The following is a 23,505-nucleotide window of genomic DNA, read 5'->3' on the forward strand; positions in this document are numbered from 1 at the left end:
GCGGTGTTGGAAAACACACCAGGAAGTCACAAAATGAGAACCACTCTAAAACATAAGTTCTTACCAGTGAGGGCTAGCATGTAGTAGGTTGACCTATGAGAACGACCTGCGAGGCAGAGGATCTATATTAATCCCAGGGCACCGTAGTGAAATGAGATAAAATAATGAGCAGAAAAGAAAGAAGAAATGTAAAGGAATAACTAGAACAAAAATCTCTTACCACCGGTGGAAAAATGGCAAACCCTCTCAGAAAAGCGGTGCATCCTGACTGCTGAAACGCAAATGGAGAAGCCTGGCACCCTTGATGAAGGAGGAGATGGTAGAATGACAAACATTTTGTCTGGAATCCAAAGCAACCAAACAGTCATGGAGCTGCAGTTAGGAGTTGTCGATTCAAGTCATGAAGCTAAGAGTGAAACTATGATAATGTTTAGACTTGATATCTGTGAATACAGCCATACCTGCAGCGGAAGGAGGGAGTATGCTCCAACAAACAGGCAAGCCAGGATTGCAAAGCACTGCGCTGCTAGGAAGGAAATGAGGAGCATCACATAGAACCCGTAGGTTGATTAGTTACCTCAACGGGGGCGCGGAACGATCTCCTCCATCCAATCCTCTGCCCATGGATCTATCATCGATGAGAACCCTTACGTGGGATTCAAGGTGATCGAGATGATAAATGGTAAGGCCAAACCGCGTGTCACACAAATGTGCATCGTAATTTAATGTTGGCATAAACCTCGAACCCTACCCGCATCAACCATGGACATCAGTATACCCGATTATATTAAATAATATACTGTAAAGTCGATGTCAGTACCCCGAAATCAATTCCTTGGTACTGGTAGAAGTGTAGTAAACCGAAGACTTAAATGAAATCATTAAATTGAATTAATGCAATCCTTTAAGTTGATCATTGAGTCTGATTCGGAATGAAGTTATTGAATTATGATTATGTTAACATAGGAAATATTGGTAATAAATGGTTAGGTTTATCTGTGTGATAATTTATTTATTTATTTTGGTAAGAGGTAGGTAAAAAATGTTACAAAGCCTTTGAAGTGCAAGCCTTTCATCATGTTATATATATATATATATATATATATATATATATATATATATAGATTATATTATTATTCCCCGGATGCGGGTTTTTAAGATGGCCTTAAATTCGATGGGACTGGAGTGGGCTGAGAAAGGCCGCCACCTACCAGCCTTGTACAACGAAGTTATTTACCAATGGACGGATGATCATATGCAGGTGGGCATTGCTCTGTTTAAGGGAATTAGTGCAAGCGACCTTGCATTATCTTTCACCTTCGCACGCTCAGTTATGTTCTGGCTCTGGGCTCCCATGAATGCCATAGTAATAGCGGGAGCGTCTCGAGGCAGGGGAAAGGGTAATAAAACCAGCCTCCGCCATGGGTTTGTTCAAGTATCTCTTATGTTATGTTGGTTGGATGCAACGAAGCTGGGCTCATGCTCTGTTAGTTCGGAGAAGCTGCCTCTGTCAATTTCCTTGATTCTCTCTGAAGCTTTGGGCTCCCGTCTGATTGTTTGTTTGTCTGGCCTGCACCCTACTTCTCTGGTTGATCGTTCTGGTATCCACAAAGGCGCCGTCGCTGACGACATGCCTCGACTCCGCCAAAGGATGTTAAGTCGTAGAGGCACCTCTCGGAGGGCGCCTTCTCGCCCTTCTTCCCTCTCTCCCTCCAGTGACTTCACTTCCAGCCATTACCCTCGCACTCGCAGCGGGAGAGGGCGCTTTCTGTGGCCCAGTCAATTCCTTGAGCCCAGTTCTCCAGGTTCCTTGTCCTCGCCCTCCTTCAGCTTTGCAGTCTTCACTTTTAATTGCACCCTGAACCGTCCAAGGATTACCGCCCATGTCTCGGTGCTCTTTCTCGAGGAAGCCCAGGAAGAGGGCGAGTCCAGTGCTCATCAGGGAGACCCAGGCTTAGTTTCTGTGCCGAATTCTGGCTCCCCGCGAGCTATGGAGATTCCTGCAAGCAATGTTAATGACATAGTGATGGAGCCAATGGCCCCGAGTTCGTTTGTGAACGATGATGCTCGAGCTCAGGATCTGTCTGACGGTGGTTGGTGCAGGATCGTGGAGGAGCCTCCAGGCGCCTAATTCATGCTCTGCAGCTCTGTCTCAGGTTATGCGGCCCAGTATAGAGGGCTTTTTGCCACAATTGTTAATTTTTGTAATTGTTGTTACGTCAGGGTTAAATATGTATGTTCTTTGTAATGCTTGTAAGCTCAGTAAGGCCAAGATGGTTAACTTTGGATCGTCTGTGTGGGATTGCATAACATGGCCTCGTCCAAACTCTCTATTCTTGAAAATTTTCTGTTTCATGCTGCCTTTCCTTCTGGGCAGCTGTTTTTGATGCTAGTCATGTTGTAATTGTATACCTTTAATGTGAATAATAGAATAGTCTTATTTAGAAAAAAAAAAGTATTATATTATTATTATTATAAACAATCAATTCTATATATTGGATGTGAAATCATATTACCCATCATTTAATCTATTATTATGAACCATATAATTTATAATATTTAACATTTTTATTACCAGCATGGGTCTATATTAATCCTGTATTCATAAGAGTTGAGAGGGTTCAAAACTTTTGACGGGATCACTTCTTCTAAAAAGTTTGCATCTCCGTACGTCTATGTTAATTATTTATATACATGTGTAAATTAGAAGGAATTAGATATCTTTATTTTTTTGATTAATAAACCACAATTTTTTTTATTTTTTTATTTTGCTTTAATACCATATATACATAATTGACATTGAAATTTTTTATTTGTGTGACAACTATAAATATTTATTTGTTTATTTATGACTAAAAGAACCATTAAAATATTTCATTCATGACTAACCTTATTCATATTAAAATATTTATTTTATTGATATATTTTTAAATACACATCACCTCACATTGGAAAATAAGAATAAAATCTCTTATATATATTCCGAAACCTTTTTAAATTCATATATATATTCCTAATAATAAAAATATAAAAAAATGTTATATATATATATATATATATATATAATGTTTAATATTTATTGACATAAAATTTACGTTATTTAATATAGACATTACAATATTTTATTTATAATATATATTTAAATATTTTTATTAATTTTTTATTTTTTAAATTAAACATTATTTTATTAACAAAAATAATATAAATATATTCTTTATTATTATTAGAGTAATAATAAAATTTTTAAACTAAAGAAAACTTATACTATCCATTCGTACATATGTATATAGTCGATCATAATGTGATGAACTATATGCTTCCAGATATTTAATTCTATTATTATTATACCCTAACCTTGCCATGGTCGAGTTGTTAATTAGCATAAATCAAATACCATAAATGTATATCAAACGAAACCTAAATCAAAGTGTGCCGGATCATTTTTTTTCTTATATGGTTCTCTTGATATCATTCCTCCCCTTGTGTATAGTGAACACTGAATACACTGAATGTAAGATACTTTCATCAATCGATACGGAAGTAAAACACAACCATGCGATTCTGGTCGTTCTTTACAACGGAGTAGTCTACCTCGGGTGGACGGAGGGCGGCGGAGCTGGAGTAGTCTACCTGGGGTGGACGGAGGGCGGCAGACCTAGGAGAGGGCGGCGGAGCTAGGGGAGGGTGCAGCGATTCTCGATATCATTCCTCCCCTTGGATAGTGAATACCCTGAATGTAAGATACTTTCATCAATCGATATGGAAGTAAAACACAACGATGCGATTCTAGTTGCTCTTTATAACGGAGTAGTCTACCTAGGATGGACGGAGGGTAGCGGTACTTAGGGTGGACGGAGGGTGGCGGAGTTAGGGGAGGGTGGCAGAGGGCGTAGGGATTGCCGATGACCAGAGCCAGACAATTTTCTGGGCAGCGACAGAAACCCGGCAATTCTTCCTCCTCCGTAGACTACTCCTAATACAATAGGGAATATAAATAAAATATTAGATCCCTTATTTCATTGATATTTGTTTCTTGTTAATACTAAGGGACGTGTATTTAAAATACACTAATAATAAATTTACATTTTAGTGTAAAAAATATAAAAAAATGTAAATTATAAGTGAAATATTTTGTTGAATAAGTTATATATTCTAAATTTATCGATTAATAAGAAAGAATTTTTGAAATGCAAGCTTTTTCTCATGTTTTATCAAATTCTTTTATAGATATGAAAGATAATCAATTCTATATATCCGACGTCAAATCATATTACTCATTATTTAATCAATCATAATACAATGAACCATATAACTTATAATATTTAATTTTTTTATTACAAACATGGGTCCACATTAATCTTCAATTTGAGCGGGTTCAAAGCTTTTGATGCCTTAACTTCTAAAAGATTTGCACTTGGATAGATTTATGTTGATTATTTAATAGAGAGGCTTAATTTTTAATGCGTTAATTTCTTTTAAAAGATGTGCATATCCATAGATCTATGTTGATTATCTAGGCAAGAGGCTTATTCTACACCCCATACAAAGGGAGGCCGTCCATGTCTCTTTAAAATAAAAATAAAAATTAAAATTAAAAACAACATTCTAAATAGAAAAATAATATAATTAAATTTTTATTTGATCCTCTATATATATTTTATTTAGCATTCAAAAATACAATTTAAACAAAGAAAAATAACACATTGTATTTTGCACTATAAAAAATTTTGCACGTGAAGAATTTCGATCCCTCTAGGCTCATGTTAGATCTATACTTAAGATGGATCTATGTTGGTTTCTATACAAGTTTAAATTCGAAAGAATTACACATCTCCTTTATTTTTTCGAAAAACACACTATTAAAATATTTTAAACACAATTTTTTTCATTTGATTTAATACTATATATATACATAGCTCACATTCAAATTTTTTAATTTATGTCAAAACCATAAATATTTATTTGTTTATTTATGAGTAAGAAAGTCATTAAAATATTTATCCACACTAAAATATTAATTTATTATTAATTTATTGATATATCCCTTCACATTAGGAAATAAAAATTGAATCTCTATATATATCTATACCCCATGATATATATATATATATATTTATTTATTTATTTACATAAAATTATATTATTTAATACAGACATTATAATATGTTATTTATAATGAATGTAAAATTAAAATATTTTATTTCTGATACATATTTAAATATTTTTTTGAGTTTCTTCTTAATTTTTTATTTTTTAAATTAAATATTATTTTATTTTCTTATTAAGAAAAGGTATATAAAATACATTAGTATTAATAATATTATTGTCATAACACTATTTATAAATATAATAAATGTCAAACCATAGTACTCGTTAAATAATAATTATAATATCGTAAATTAATTTATAATATTAAACTCATTAATGTCAATCCAGAGTACTCGTTAAATAATCAATTATAATATCATAAATTATATTTTATAATATTAAATTCATTTTTATTGTTAGCGTAATAATATTATCTTACGCATACTATCCACCCGTACATATAGTCAACCATAATGTGATGAACCATATGCTTCGAGAGATTATTATACCCTGAGCTCGCCACACGCATGCGTGGAGTTATGTGTTAGCCTAAATCAAATACCATAAATGTACATTAAACGAAACCTGAATCAAAAGTGTGCTAGATCTTTTTTTTTATTTGATCCTCTATATATATTTTATTTAGCATTTAAAAATACAATCTAAACAAAGAAAAATAACACATTTTATTTTGCACTATAAAAAATTTTGCACATGAAGAATTTTGATACCTCTAGGCTCATGTTAGATCTATATTTAAGATGGATCTATGCTGGTTTCTATACAAGTTTAAATTCGAAAGAATTATATCTCCTTTATTTTTTTGGAAAAACACACTATTAAAATGTTTTATACACAATTTTTTTCATTTGTTTTAATACTATATATACATAGCTCACATTCAATTTTTTAATTTATGTCAAAACCATAAATATTTATTTGTTTATTTATGATTTGGAAAGTCATTAAAATATTTTATTTATGTTTAACTTTAACCACACTAAAATATTAATTTATTGATATATCCCTTCACATTAGGAAATAAAAATTGAATCTCTATATATATCTATACCCCATGATATATATATATATATACATAAAATTATATTATTTAATACAGACATTATAATATTTCATTTATAATGAATGTAAAATTAAAATATTTTATTTCTCATACATATTTGAATATTTTTTTGAGTTTCTTCTTAATTTTTTATTTTTTAAATTAAATATTATTTTATTTTCTTATTAAGAAAAGGTATATAAAATACATTAGTATTACTAATATTATTGTCCTAACACTATTTATAAATATAATAAATGTCAAGCCATAGTACTCGTTAAATAATCATTATAATATCATAAATTATATTTTATAATATTAAACTCATTAATGTCAATCCAGAGTACTCGTTAAATAATCAATTATAATATCATAAATTATATTTTATAATATTAAATTCATTTTTGTTGTTAGCGTAATAATATTATCTTACACATACTATCCACCCGTACATATAGTCAACCATAATGTGATGAACCATATGCTTCGAGAGATTATTATACCCTGAGCTCGCCACACGCATGCGTGGAGTTATGAGTCAGCATAAATAAAATACCATAAATGTACATTAAACGAAACCTGAATCAAAAGTGTGCCAGATCTTCTTTTTTTCAAAATATAGTTGTACTAATTTTATAATATCGAGCAGAAATACCATGCAGTTTAATGCATCGTATGAGCAGATTTTAAACTGAAGTTTGTGGGGGAATGTGAGACATAACATTGTTGTGGAGCATTGAAGAGTACTGATATCTCTAGATATCACTTCAACTAATTATAGAGAAAAGCCGATGGCGATCTGTGCTGCCTGCAGAAGCCAGTCAAGGCAGTATGTTTGAGGATTCGGCATTCTCGTACCGGGAACGCTCAACTCTATCTTTTGCCGTTTGTACCTGCATTTATGTTTTGACCAGATTATATAGAGTTGTAAAATATGAAGGAAAAGAAAAAATAATAGTAACAAACCTGTTTGTTCCAATTGGTACGTGCTGTAAGAATAATGAGAACCAACGTCTGAAGTGCTACGCCAATTATCATTCCCCACCACATTCCCTGCCAATGCCAATGCTAGGTATTAGAACAAATTACTTGATACCATGGGGATTATTCAATTGAGAGGGCCTATCTGCGCTTTGCTTTTTCATGGTCGATTTGCTACAGCTAAATTCATGTCCTAGGGTAACATCAACGAAGTAATATTGTGGAGAATGAAGGTAAAAACAATTCAATGTTCCAGATATTTACTTGGACTCCCATTTTAGCCTTAAATCCTAAAACAACACCGATAGGTAGACCAACGCCGTAATATGTTGCCAAATTCACATACGCCACCACAGCTTGCCATCCACATCCTATGGCCACCCCTGTCATCGTGTAACAACTTTGTATTGTTAGAAAGAATATTATAAGCCTAAATCTACCAAAAGCCGATTACTAGCGTCGTGTTGCACTGTGCACATAAGCGACTTCAAATGAAGAAAAAAATGTTTTACAAATGTAACCTGAGAGAATGGGTTGGATGCCATTCAGGAGAACAGATATTGCAAGGAGGGGTGTCAATGCAAGAACTGCACGCTTAACCACAGTGCTCTTTGTGAATACCATGGCAACTTGCTTCTTCAGCACCAAAACTCCAGCACCAAGAATGAGACTTATGATGAAGCATGTGACAACGACAACAACTACTGAAAATCTCGCAGTTTTGGGGTGCCCAGCTCCCAACTCATTACCAACTCTTATGCTGCAAATATTATAAGAGCAAATCAGTTCATAAATACAACAGCCGACGAATGGAGAGAACAATAGGGCCATAAAAGAAATATAGATGTATGTCTAGAAGTTATACCTTGCGGCTGTGCTCAAACCCAACATCAGCATCAAGTCCCAGTTGTAATAATTCATGCTGCAGATTGTTCAAATCATAACAAATTGACTATTTAAATTGAATTTATCGGGTGCAAAGACCATCTGCAATTTGGAACCTTCACAATATAATAATAGTAATAATAAACCGTTTATATGAAAAAGTAAGGATAATATAATAGTTTTATATATTTTTAATAGTAATTTTTTTCTTTCATAAATATAAATAAATTTCCAAATTTCTAAATTGATTATAAATTTCAAATTTCAAAATAAGAAAATATATATATATATAATTGTTCCAACTATTTTAAAGTAATTTTGAATTTATATTTTTAATTAAAATGAGGGTTAATTATACAGTTACACAAGTTTATTTTAAAATATAATTTTTACTAATTTAATTAATTAATTTTTTTATCTATGTTAATTTATTTATTATTAATTATTTTAATTTATTTATTTTCAATTAGATAGAAGAGGTTTATAAGTTTATTATAAAATATAATTTCTAAAATTTTAATTTAATTATGAATAATTATTACTTAAATGGTAGAGATTTAATTCCATAAACTATTTTATAATCATTTTACTAATAATTACAAATTAGAAGTTCAGATTTATTTTAAAAGTAATTATATGTTTTTTCAGTTAACATGAATTGAATCTCTGTGAGTAGGATAATAATAATTTCACTTAACCATTTGAGATAACCCTAATTGGATAACAATATAAGAACCTCCTTGAGGGAGTTTATTTGGAAACCCTATGGAAATGTAAAGTAAATATGAGTTAAAGGTCCCATGTTCAAATCTATTGGTCATCTAACTTATTGCCCTTTGCTAGGGCAAAGCGGACCCACTTAAAGGTGAAAGTTAATACATAACATGCATCAAAACCCTTCGCTAAAAAACATGTACCATTGTCAAGATTTTAAAAAATCATAAAAATAAAAATAAAAATTATTATTATAATCGTTGAAAAAAGTAATATATAAGTTAATTTATAGTGGACATTCACTTTCTATTTAACATAAAAGTTTTTATATGTGAAGATTCTTAATATTTAAATAGGATTTGTTGCATAACTATGAGTGGCTTATCAATATCACATGTCTTGAAAAACATAACTCATTTCATAGTCTAAATATTATATTTTAAATATATATCTTGGGATACAACAATGTAACACATCTACCCGCAACCTAACACAATTTTTATTTTATTTTATTTTATTTTTTGTGTAACACAATTTATTGAATAATGTATCATAGTTTATTGAAAAGGTACATGTGTACACCTTACCTCCTTATTTGTAGAGAAACCTCCTCATACTCTATTCTCAGTGAGTGGTTTCTATCACCATGAACTCATAACTCATAATCTAAAACTAATTTACCTCTTAACCCTTTAAAAGTCTATTTTAATGCATTTTACATAAATGCATTTTCCTCCTCTCTTTATTGATTAATTTAAAAATTTCAACCAACAAAATTGTAAAAGTATATATGTTCAGAGTACTTATCTGCATTTTAACAAGGAAACTTCTAGGCTACAACCACACCTCTCTGCCAATGACAATGGTTTGACCATGGTTCTCCCCCCGAGCTCTCCCAGCTCCCAAACAGTGGTTACTTAGTTGGATTATTGTTCACAGAGTTTGAGCTTTCCACTGGTGAACTGAGCTCTTGAGCAACACACAGCCTCAACCCATTCTCCATTTTTGGCTTTCTGCCAAAAACACCAACCCCCTCCTCTTCCTTGGATCTTTTCTTTAAAAAAAGCCCCTTGGAATATGGAGTAATTGTTTCCTCCAACTGTTTTGGGAGTTAGGAACTCTTGTGGTCCCCCATCATCTGTCCTTTCCTCACATAACACATATTCTGATAATTCCTAATCATTCTTTTAAATAAGAATTAAAAGTAATTCCTAACTCAATTAGGTTCTTAAGTAACAAAACAACCTATTAACCTCCATAAGAGATATTTGATTAACAATTAAATATGTTTGTAAAAGGCAGAAAATAAAACTAAAGTAACTTGGGATGTTACAAACAATTTATTGGTTGATACAATTAGATGTTATCCCTTTCAACGAATTTCAAATCCTATAAAAAAATTGATTAACACAATATGATGTTATCCCTTCTACCAAGTTTCAAAATCTTATAATAAGTCATCTTTGATCCCTTGTCATAGATCTCAAAGAATAAACAACCTAACATAACAATACCTTAAAAAAATCTCACCATCTATTTTAGCTACTATTTTAAATATTTTAAAGCTATACCTTAAAATTTAAATTCCTACCATCTATTTTTTAATTAGAAATAATTGAATTAAAATTATAAAAACAAATTTTCATATACTTAATAACTTTTTTTTAATTAATATATGTTAATCTTTTAAATTCTCATAAATTAAAATTACGAAATAATTAAATTTTTTTTAATTAAAATCAATCTAAACCAGACCGCTTATTTATATTTTCATTATTTTATTTTAAAAACATTATTTAATTTTAAATCCCAAAAATGCCACACTTACCAAGTGGAAAGAGAATCCAGAGCGACCTCTGATTTTGGCAGCAAGCCGGATATAAGAACCAATCCTTGAGTGTACCATATTTCCAAGCTGCAAAATAAAACAACACGCAACAGATCTCGTCAAAACAATCTAAGCTACTACTAAAAAATTTCAGAAAAAATTGAGATAATTTATTACAGGGTAGACATAGTTTAGATAATCTATCTACAAGAGGTATAGAGGGCGTACGTTAGCATAAAGGCAGACGCTACAGTTAACTTGAAGTAGGACCACAGTCCTGTGAAGGCCTTGCAGCTGAAGCCAGTCCATGTCTCCTTGCAAGCTGGGCTGTAGAATATATATAAGGCAGTAGCAATCACCAGAATCCACCAAGACAGGCTGAGTATTAACGCTGCCCCTAGGAGACCGAATCCTAGCTTGTCTACTGCAGTCCAAGTGATCAAAATGTGTACTAAAACTGTGGCAACAGAAATATAGGCCAGAGGGGCCACAATGTTCTGAGCCTGCAAAAACCTCTGCATCGGACAGTTGATGGCAAATGCAAATAACTGAGGAATAAGTCCTCTTGAAAAAAGAGCTCCAGCAGCAGCGACTTCTTTATTCTGCCCTATGGCAACCAATACAGGATCTGCAAACCAGTAGAAGATGCCCAGAATTATTGCAGTTCCAGTCATTATTATCATCCCCCGTTGCAAGATGACTCCAAGTGTATTGTACTGTTTAGCACCGTATGTTTGCCCACACAGAGTCTGCACCGTAGTTGACATTCCCAGCTGCATGATCATGAGATAACGAAAATAAACCACTGTTATTTTATATAAAATATAAATACAACTACAACTAGAATTACATTGCATATGATTTGAAACAAAGATATAACGAAAGAAACTGACCATAATTCCATAGGCGAGTCCTTGAATCCCCACGCCGGCTATTGATGCTCCAGCGAGTTGCAACTCCCCCAGGTGGCCAGCAAACATTAGAGATATGGCACTGAGCATAAAGTTGAAAATGCTAACAATTATAGAGGGGCCTGAAAGGATCCAGAGCTTCTTGGATTCGATGATGGTAACTTTCCCAATTTGAGCCCAAGGAATGGGTTTCTGAGACAACAATAATTCTACGACACCCCCCTCCTCTTCGGTTTGTTGCAGAATGATACCATCCTCATGCAGATTCATTGGGTCGACAGATCCTTCTAACTTCATCGCAAAATTTCAAGTTAATTCAGACTCAACTGATCGTACCTATAATATCTTTGGGACTGTATTTATTCCCTGCTTTATCCCTTCTTTATTCAAGATACTGGGTTCACGTCGATCTAAGGAAAACTAAATGAAGTGAAGTACTTCAAATTTCCATGATTATTCAGTAAATTTAGTTGTGCCACAAGGTACTTTTTGTTCTTGAATTGTGTCTGTCACAAGTTACAACGCCAGCAAAAGGAGGGAAAAACTTCCACTGGTAATGCTGGAGAACAATAAGGTATCGCAGAATACGCGTATTGGGGTTTTCAATTTATAATATTACTTTGGAATTTTTATGTACTCTTCAACGAATCAAGCGACAGATTCGCTTAACATACTTACGCCACCTTTCCGTCCGAGGCTGATATTCACTATCGGAATTGTTTATCTCGGAAAACTTTTGCAACCAGAAGCTTGTGTCATGTGTGACATCTGTCCTTCTCTCAGTGCCGTCTAGCCGACGGCTCCAGGCATGGAATTAAATTTAAAGGTACAGGGCTACAGCACCCACCGATGCCAGTTTGTGCAATAGAATAAATGTACAGCGACCGCCGATGGCAGCTTGTGCAATGGAATAAATGCACAAGAAAATGGTTAACGCGTTGAAATACCTAAAAAAAATTAAGTTGTTGCCTCATTCACCGCACTGCGTTCAAATCAATTAATTTGTTTTTAATTATTACAATTTCTATTAAAATTTAAATAACCATTAATATTAAATATTGATTTATGGAAAATTGGTATTTAAAAATAAAATTATAAATATTAGTATTATTTACCAATGTAATTGTTATTAATATTAAATTATTTTAGAAATTTTATTTTAATATTAAATTATTTTAGAAATTTTATTTAAATAGTTATATATGTTTAAAATTTATTAAAAATTAATTTTATTAATGTATTTTCATTTAACTATTTAGAATTTTGCTTAGTCCTTTAATAATCTTAAAATAATAATAATGGTTTAATTGTTTAGTAGAGTGAGTCTCTAATAAGCAATGTTAATTTAATTAATATTTAACTGTAATAATATTTAGTTTACTCTCATTAATATTGACAATTAAATATCATTAATATTGACAATTAAAAATTTAATTGAATATAACCCTAAAAACTTCAATAACCTTAAAATAATATATTTTAAAGATATTCTCCTTTCGTCTAAGTTAGATCCTTATTAGGTTAACTTTTTAATCTTTCTTATTAATTCCTTTATTATTAATAAGATTAATTTAAATTTATACTATATATATATATATATTATTTTATACTCCTTAATTATATGGAGTTAAAACTAAGATTTAGTTAACCAGTAATATAATATAATTAGAGAGGTTTCAAACTTAATAGAAAAAGTCAAAGAATGGTTAAATTAAATTTAATCTAACTTACCAATTAATTGAACCTTCTTGATTTATTATAAACGATTAAATTTAATAATTAACCAAACTAACTTTCCCTGTCCATATCCCTCGGCCCAAGTACAATTTCATGGTCAAACTTCGTTGTTTCATGGTCAAATATAGTCGTTCCTGGTCCAATATAGTCGTTGCATGATCTTCTCTCTCTATTTAATTTGTTGCCTCAGTGTGATTCTTCAACTTCTCTTGACAATGAACCACACCTGTTGGTTTTGTTGGTTAGAAACACATCGACAAATATATCATGATGTGATTTCGCCTAAAAAACTTCTCAAAAAAGGTAATATTATTTTTATAAAATTTGTATTTTTTTTCTTATAAGTTAATGTTGAACAATATTTTACATTTTTTAAAATAAAAGTAAAATATTTTATAAATAAAAAACAATAACCATAATTCCAAAGAAAAATAAATATATTTATTTGGATGTGGTTAGTTTTAATTAAAAGCATTATTGCCAAATACTTTTTATTTCAACTTAAGGTGGATGAGGATCTTTTGATTTTTTTATTTTTTTTTGTAATTGAGGGCCCATATTAATTATTAAGGAAATGTGCTCACTATTCCAATAAGTTCCTCCATGATAAATTTCTCATTATTATTTATAACAATCATTTATATATATGCAAATTTTATTTTGCAAAATGGTCCATTACTTTTAATAAATTTAAACAATTATATTTGTGGCTCCCCACTCACCAATTTCTTAGTGATTTTTAGATTCTTCCAATTCTAATAAGTTCATTCATGTAAGTTCCCCTTTGTTATCTATAACATTCGTTTATAATTCTTTTTTTTTTCAAGTTAAAGTTGACCCATAACACTTTTATACATGGTTAATCAGATAAATGTGTAGCATTTTGTGTTGTAATAGTTTTTTGGTTATATTTATGAAGCCCTAGGCTATATTAATATTTGTAATGTGGTTGTACTAGTAAAATACAAATAATCCCACTGGCCTTGTGCTTGTTCAATTTGTGTCGATATTACAACTCAGAAGATGTGGTAAGAATATTTCACACTCTCTCAAGGATAAATGAAATATTCCAATGTTCATGTGAAATAACATAACTTTCTATCAACTTAAAAAAATGATAAAAGCAATTAAAAGAAAAAAAATATATAAATATAAATGAAATATTTTCTAAATAAAAAATAATGTCAACTATAATTAAAAATAAAAATGAATATACCTATTTGATTACTTTAAATTACATTACAACTTAGAAGATGTAAAAATATTTCACTCCCACACTCAACTATAAATAAAATATTTAGATGTTAATGTGAAATAATAAAATTTATATCAATTTAAAAAATAAAATAATTAAAAGTATAGAGAATAAATATATTTCCATGTTTTAAGTGTGGAAGATGTATAATTTCTATTATATATATATATAGATATAGAAAGTGAAAAAAAAACAATTATTTCTTAACAAGAATTCCTAATAAAAATAATAAAAGAGGTGTGCAATTCTTTCAATTCTTATATAAAATTAATATGTGGTATTTAAAAAATATTTATAAAAAATAAAAAATAGATTATAAATAAAATATTTCAATCATTTGGGATCTACTACAAAATAAATATAAATATGGGGAAACTTTTTTTAGATTTGAACATTTGACTTCCAAGTCCGTAACCATTAGTTAATTTTTTCTTATTTCAAAAAATGTAAAATACTTAAGATATGTTATTAGATTTATGATCATAATTTAATAAATAAATATTATGTAACAATAGTCATATGACAATTATTATGTAATATAATCATTAATATGTAATACTGATTAGTTATAGAACAATTATTACATGACATTTATTTAATGCATTATATAATATTTTTTATAATATACCTTAGGTATAGTACATAAACCTTCTTCAAATTTAAGAAGATTACTTATATTTGATGAGATTTTTTTAAATCACTAGGAAAAAATACTCCTTTTGTAGTTCTTTCAATTAAAAAGTGTTTATTATCAGGGATATGCCTTCTACTAAGATTTTATCCTTAAATTTTGAATGGGTTCCTATATTTTCATAAGTTTATCCACATAAAATCTGAGGAACCTTAAAGTTGATTTGACCATTGGGTTGTCATGTGTCACTATATGTCTAGGAATTCAAGGCATCACCTAATAGAATAGGTCCTTCTTAAAAGCTTGTGCATTTCTCTAGATTTTGACTAAATAATTATGCATCTAAAAGATGAATAACAGATTGCAAGAGTCATCCTTCCCATTGGATAATAGACGCTCTTTTGTGAAATTCCTCGGGTGCAGCCTAAGTAACATATATGCATCCTCCTAAACATAACAACAATAGAAGAAAGTAGAAACAAAGACATGAAGATTACCCATAACACAGAAGCTATTGATGCAATGAAATAACCAACTCCACATCCAATGTATGAACAAAAAGGAAATAATCCTACAGTAAACATGTAGGAGAAAGCAACATCAAGAGAAAGCCGCAACAATAAAAAATGCTAAGTGCCAAAAAGCAGGAGGCCCAACTCAAAAACGGATCAGGTGAAGAGTTAGTAAGTGATTTGTCCCAAGCGAAGAAGTGAGACTGAGATGAATTTCTGGAAGTGGATCGAGCCCAACAAGGTAGAACATCCACTTTTGGACAAAATTTTAGCTTCCTTGTTTTGCTCATGATAGATGTGAGAGAAGGAAATCTGAAGGAATGATTGAGAAAGAGTTTTGATTCGTTATTGCTAGGAGAGAAGCTTCAGATTTTGAAGTTTACATCGGTTGTCAGCCCATTCGATAATAAATTTAGAGTCCACAAAGATGGCAATGCTTGTCAATCCAATCCATGAAGCACAATAGCGACTGCCCCATAAGGCTAGAAGCTCGGCCCTAGCATTGAAACCCTTTTCACCAAACGAAAGGAATCTGAAGAGATGGTCATGTTCTAGATAAATGATCATTCTACAACCACATGAACCAAAGGAACTAGCTCCATTAAAGAATCCAAATGGAAAGGAAGACCAAAGATAAAAGGAGGAGCGAAAGGGGTGAGGAGAAGGGAAGGGCTCACGAGAAAATTCTTTAAAGTATGCCATGATCAAAGACTTCGTTCTATAGATAGAAGGCTGGGAGGAATCAAAGATTAGTGCATTACGTGCTCTCGAGATGACCAATAAGATAAAAAATTGAAGGGTCTTGAGGGATTTATGCATAACAAACCAATGATTGAGGTAGTTAGGGTTGTGATCCCAGATCGAGACAACTACAGATTCAGGAGACTAAGGAATTCTAATTTTTTTTTCTAAAACATAAAGATGCAACTGACTTAAATGAATTGTTTTTTGTTCCCTTTAACATACATAAAATTGTCCAGAAGTGAGAATACATCCCACTAGAGTGCGTTAAAGCGAAATGGAACCATATATTTCTTCGCCATTTTTTAATTGTTGATTCTATTCTAATTTTATTATAATTGGTTGTATTTTTATAAAAGGGCAACCCTTATCTTGATTGCATGTTCTCTGAACCTGCATACATTTCTACTCGGGCCCACCGTTTATGTCACTCTTTGAATAGATGAACGTTGGTGTTACTACGAGAATTATTTATTGTCATAAAACTTTTACAACAGATAACTACATTTAGTGCAGAGTTCAAGACATGGAATTTGGACTATCCATGGGTCTTATGTAGACACACAAATCCAGGATGGAGCAAGTTAGGTTGGAGTAAGTTATTTCGAGAGTGTTAACAAAGTGGAAACCCTATTACAATGTAAAAACATGGTTTAAGTTTCTATGAAATGGGAATCTCAATGCATATGATACTGTCCACTTAGAAAAATAACCAAAAAAATAACCATATATATATATATATATATATATGATTAAAGAAGTTATAAGTTGGTGAGTATGACATATTGACTTCCAAAATGTGATTAAGATGTAGTAAAGTTCATGATTATAATAATAATAGTTGTAACAATTTTTAAGTTTTGCTTGGTGGGTGTTGTGTATGTATATATATATATATATATATATAATTGATTTGAGATTTTTTTATATTAATATATTATTATTTTATAAATTAAATTAATTATTTGTTATTAAATATAGAGAAATGAATATCTACTTAAATATTTGAATTTTAAATTGTTTAACTATAATCTTTTAATAATTATATATATATATATATATATATATATATATATATATAATTGATTTGAGATTTTATTTTATATTAATATGTTATAAATAAAAATAATAATTTGTTATTAAATATAGAGAAATGAATTTCTATTTTAATATTTGAATTTTAAATTGTTTAATTATAATTTTCTAATAATATATAATTAATTATTATTTATAATTTGATTTTACCAAAAATGTTACTCCAGTTGTTTATCTAGTACAAGTTAATATATTTTTAAAAATGTATATTTCAATCAATTTTATTTTATTAAGGTTATTTTGGATTTTAAATATTTTCACTATAGCTATTGACTTATATAAAAAATTGAAAATTTGTTTAAATAAATTATAAATATTTATGTAATTATTTCTAGTTAATAATCTCCAAAATTTAGGATTTAAAAATTAGTTAAATTTATTATAAATTAATCACAACTATTATTAAAGTAATAATCTAGATAAATTACTAGTAATATGAAATTTTAAAAAATAAAAGATTAATTATAGAGTTTTTGAATTATTATATATAAAAATAAAAATTTATGGTATTATTATAATAATATTAAGAGGAGTGAAATGATAATTTGGATGTATGATGATGATGACTATGATGATTAATGCCCACTAAAGCTTATATAGCCTATCAGACCTTAAGAAAGTAATAGATTAAGTAGGATTCTTTAACGTTTTATTTACATGCTAAAAAAGAGGTGAGAGAAATCTTAAGAAGGTTGTTAAAGAACAATAACTATAGTGGTAGCTAGCCGGTTTAATTCCCCCTCCATATAAGTTCTATTATTTGAAGACATGTTAGATTGTGTGGAAAAAAATTGAATAAGTTGAAATGTGTGACTAGTAATTCCTATAAGCTTGAATGGGATTGAATGTGAGTATAAGGTAGACAATCTAAGAGAAAAAAAAATAATGTGACTATAAGATGGACAATCTAAGAGAAAGTGTTTTAATGTGAATACAATATTCAACCCTCAGGCTTGGTGGCAAACTCTTTCATGTGAATATAAGATGGAAAATCTAAGAGAAATTGTTTTTTATCTTCAACCCTCCTATTATTGGTGACAAAATCTTTCATCCCAAGGTGTTTTGAGAATTCACCAATTCCTACACGAGTGACAAACTCTTTCATGTGAATATAAGATGGACAATCTAAGAGAAATTGTTTTGTATCTTCAACCCTCCTATTGTTGGTGACAAAATCTTTCATCCCAAGGTGTTTTGAGAATTCACAAATTCCTACACAAGTGACAAACTCTTTCATCCCATGGTGTTTTGAGAATTCACCAATGCCTAATTTCAATATGAAGCTCATGAGAATTAGTTCTAATATTGGAAATGTTCATTTTCATCTTAACACTAGTCATGACATAGAGATAATTTTGGTTTTCCAAATGGGGGCTGATCACCTCCTTATAATATTGCACTTTCCTTTTTTTCTTCCAACTCTTTATTTTCCCACAATTTGTCTTTAAATTTGGAAGCAATATTATTTTTGATATTATTTGAATTCTGCAAGATGATCTCCTCTTTATTCCCCAATGGTCTAGCCAAGACTCGGCATCCTTATGCCACCCTCACTTTAGTTGAAGGTGGAGGTTTTGGCTAAAGTTAGAAGCAATTTTAGGAAACCCATTTGCATCCATATTGTATAACTTCTTATATATAAGATACCTAGTGATTAAATAAAATATTGAAGCAAAATTAAAAGAGGAAAATAAATTATTTATAAAGTGAATGAGTACCTTTTTATTGATCTCTTGTGATACATTTTCACTTGGTAATGTTCTTTTAATATTTTCCAATGATTATGATTTATATGTTTTCATGATACATTTGGTAAAGTATAATTGTTAATGTTTTCGTGTGCTTTTTTTTCATTTAACTAATAATATTGTTAAATGTGATTTATTTTATTTCTATTTTTATTTAATTGGTAATGTATTTATATGATATTTGTTAAGATATAATTTAGTGTAATGGTTTTAACAACATTTTAAAGTTAGAGAATTGCATATTCCACAATTTGGAAGAATGATTAAAATGAATTCAAATATTCTATAACAAGTTCAAAAAAGTAAGACATGCAACAAGTTAATATGTAAGAAGTTAATGTTTTCATATGATATTTTTGGGAAACATTTTACATTAATCTTTATTGTGATTTATATTTTTGTATAAATATTAAATTTACTATTTGGACTAAGTTATGATGAGGATAATTTGGTTAATATTGATAAACGTGTAAAACCATTCAAAAAACAAAAGTAAATTGAAATTATATGACTTCTTGAACATGCGTAACTTTATGTGAATATAAAGATTTATTATTACATTTTAGACACAATGAGGTTTATATGGTTAATTAAAGGAGGATAAAGGAATTTGGAACCTTATTTAGTGCTAAAAGGGCAATGGAATATAGATACGACCAATAAATAGTTGTAATGTATGGAAAAATAAATTTTAGTAATTATCTTATGTATTATTTGTCTTTTATACTTGTCCTGTAACACAATGGTTACTTAGAATCTCTAAAGGGTCATGATGCTTTAAAGGGATTTGGGTTAGCTTAATGAAATTTAATGTCAATAATTATTTCTTGGCATGTGCAACGTTTTCCAAGGTATAAATACCAATTTGTATGGAAAAACTAGGCCAAATTCTCTTAGAGTTATGTAAGTCATAGGGAATCCCTATGTCAACTGCCTAGTAATTTATTTCTTTATAGATTAATTTGTCAAGAGAAAAAAGGGGTAAGGCATGTTAGGCTCCCTGAAAACCATATATTCTCATATAGGATATTTTTTTCTTCAAAATACCAATCAGCAATTGGATCAATGAAAATTTTGGCTTCTTCTAATATCTTGATATGATTAATGAGAGTAAAAACTTGGAAATCGTGGCCAATATTAAAAACTATATTCGAACAATTATTTCCTTATATTAAAATATTATTTATTGAGTCAAATCTAATTGTGATATTATAACGACTAAATGTTTTCTCCATCTATTTAACTCGATGCTAATATCTGGTTCTTTGTCTTGTCCTAGTGATGCCAATATCCGGAAGTTTTCTTAGTTTTCATGATCATGGCAGAGTTTGAAAATGCAATTCCAGTTGATATGAATGATGGGTTGAAATATAAAATGGATTCAAGATGGTTGTTGATCCTAACTCCTAATTAATGGTTATTGGATTTTCTTGCTTTGAGGATGTTGCATTTTGAAGATAGGAAGAATGGAGATAAAAGCCTAACCATGGGCATTAAGAAAAGGACATCAAAGATGATGTAACATACAATCACATAATATGTTAAAATGATCGATGTAACATGTGGTAGTAAAGAAGACATTATTCATTCAAGCGACATGTGGAGATGATCAGTAAATAATTTTTGATATTCCGTTGGAAGAATTAATCATAATAGATCTGACAAATATTGAATTTTTTTACTGCGAATATTAATTCTTTTTAGATCTCAGATTCTTTATTTGTTGTCTGTATGCTTAAATATAAAGTAGTTGAAATTCAAGAGATATAGAGTGAAAATAAATACACACACTAACCAAAATAAGCACAATTTTTCCCTTGGGAAAGCCTTATTGGAGAAACCTAGCTAGAAGGTGAGGTTGCTTTGATCTCTATTCTCTAGTATGGAAAAATGTGTAGATACAAAGAAAGAGGTACTATTTATAGAGTTACCTAAGACCTATGGCTTATAAAGTTTCTAGAAGATCTCAAGCCCTTTTTTATTTTCTCTAACGTCCCACTCCCAATTTCTTTGCTCAAATATGGAAGATAATATAATAACATGAAATGTAACCCCTACTCCTCCTAGTGGCCTAGTATTTAACATAACCCAATAGCTAACTATATGAAAGTTTTGACTCCCTCAAACCTCAACCAGAGTTACGATTTTGGAACTTCTAAAGTCCTTTTTAATTTCCACACATGGCTAGCCCCATATGCATGAGTAACAGGGATTAACATGGCATTGAATTGTACCATGGTGGTCAATATGGTATATCAAGTTGCGAGAGGCACAAATTTTACATAAAAACTTCAAGTACCAGATCGTATCGCACAAACGATATTTTTTTTTACCGCAGACAAACTCGTTTAATGCCTCAAAATGGCTCTGGAAAAATTCATACATAAAATTTTCAAATTAGGACCCATTGATAAAAAAAGACCGTGCAAGTTGATTCATTTAGTTCTTCCGCTCTAAAAGCATTGAGATAGATGAAGAACACTATAATAATTCAATCTGAAATAAGAGAAATTATAAATGAGAAATAGTATCAGAATTCCCTAAATCACATATGAATGAAGTCAAAATTGGAACAAACTTACCCCTCAAAGAATAAAAACCTATGAGAAGATAAAAAAATAAGTATAAAGAAATGGGATTTTAAGAAATGAATGATGATAACCTATTGCAATGCTCATAACCATGACAAATCTAGAATGATGAGATAAACATAAAAGAGTAATATATAGATATATAAAATTAAATATGTGGAAGTTTCTCAAACAAGTGTAAGAAATCAACCAAAACATGATGGAGGCTTTTGTAATTAGGGAATAGTCATGATGAAATAACTTAGCACTCTATTTTTATATTGTAAATAAGCATGTGGCAAGAGGTTGTGGAATCACATATGTGATAAAAGAAAGAAACTATGTAAACTAATGAGAAAACACTTAGCATGAAGTGTATGAAGGAATGTTGTTAGAAATTCTATAATGAGAGTTTGAGAAGGACTATGCACAATTGACAAAACTAGTGATTACCCCAGAATTGGAAATGGGGCTATCATGAGGAACACATGCCCACAATAATGTGTGCTTGTTCTTAGGAGTTCACACATGTTCCTTGTTTTCTAGGCTCTGTAAGACCCAAGTTACCAACTAGGACCCCAACGAGGCTACCTGATTAGTATTACTCAAAAGTGCGTGTGCATTATTAGGAAATATAATTATGTTAGCCTTATGCACTATGAAAACCTTAGCTTTGTGGAATCTGAAAACCTTACCAATGTGGAATATGGAAAATCCAACATAGTGAGTTCAAATTTGAGTGCATAATTAGAAAATGTCAGTAAACACGCCATATTGACCATGCATCACAAGTTGTCGATGTTTTTTGATGTATATTGAAGTGAAATTTGAAGACATTACTTTTGTGCAAACACTCCTTTTATGGAATTTGAAAACCCTCGTATTGTGGAATTTGATGGAATGGAATCATACAGATGTAATTGTTGTTTGTATCATTGTGACTAATTTATTGCCAACACACTCTATCTCTCTATTCCCATTTACACATTTTCTAGTATCTCTCTCTCTCTCTCTCTATTTATATTTCCCTCCCTCTCAATTTGTAACGAGCACTTCATCGACTCTCATTGAAGAAATTTTATGAGATTTCTTATGATTGGGATCTCTAACCAATAGAAAATACGACCGACAAGAACTATGACCATAGTAACTATGACATACAAGAACTATGAACTTCAGATCTTTAACCCTTAGGAACTATGATGCATAGTAACTATGACCTCAAGAACTTTGACCCTCATGAACTATGAACTCAGAAATCATTCCTTTGTTCATAGTTCCCTTGTCAATTAGGAACTATGACTTTATTTTACAAGAATCATGACCATAAATTTGTCTTTATTTTTTGTCTGCTGAGATCACACATAGCACGTGAGAAACAACATTTGTATACCAACAATAAAAATAGAAAATTTAAAATATTATCTTAATACAAAAAAGTGACAAAGAATATATCTCAAAGCATTTACGACTAAAAGTAACCTTATTGACATAATGGACTAATGAGCTTATCCTAAAAAGCCATATAAATACCAAATCCTAAGCAACCTTTTTATTAATAACGTATTCCACACAATGTGAATGTATTAACCAACCACTCACATAGCCAAATCAAATATCATAACACTTAATTGAAAATATTTAAGAGGAAAATAATCTATGGCCATAGTAATATAGTCACTTGAAACAATATATTAGTACAAAAGAAAAATTGTACATAAAATGATTCCTCCCAACCTCCCATAT

The 23,505-nt window shown here is 30.4% G+C and overlaps 1 protein-coding gene across 1 annotated transcript; it reads right to left on the minus strand.

The window, feature by feature from the left end:
- Positions 1 to 6,860: 6,860 nt before the first annotated feature.
- On the minus strand, positions 6,861 to 12,015 carry LOC149152792 (protein DETOXIFICATION 41-like). Its single transcript, XM_089439881.1, has 8 exons — positions 11,453 to 12,015; positions 10,788 to 11,332; positions 10,560 to 10,646; positions 7,998 to 8,054; positions 7,654 to 7,892; positions 7,397 to 7,515; positions 7,118 to 7,204; positions 6,861 to 7,044 (listed from the first exon to the last, which is right to left on the minus strand). Exons 1-8 carry the CDS (start codon positions 11,765 to 11,767, stop codon positions 6,973 to 6,975), a joined length of 1,521 nt encoding a protein of 506 aa, XP_089296007.1. The 5' UTR covers positions 11,768 to 12,015; the 3' UTR covers positions 6,861 to 6,972.
- Positions 12,016 to 23,505: the final 11,490 nt, after the last annotated feature.

This window comes from Pinus tabuliformis, chromosome 9, assembly GCF_031772625.1.
Source record: "Pinus tabuliformis cultivar Carrire ecotype Pingquan chromosome 9, CPIR1, whole genome shotgun sequence".
Taxonomy (NCBI): domain Eukaryota; kingdom Viridiplantae; phylum Streptophyta; class Pinopsida; order Pinales; family Pinaceae; genus Pinus; species Pinus tabuliformis.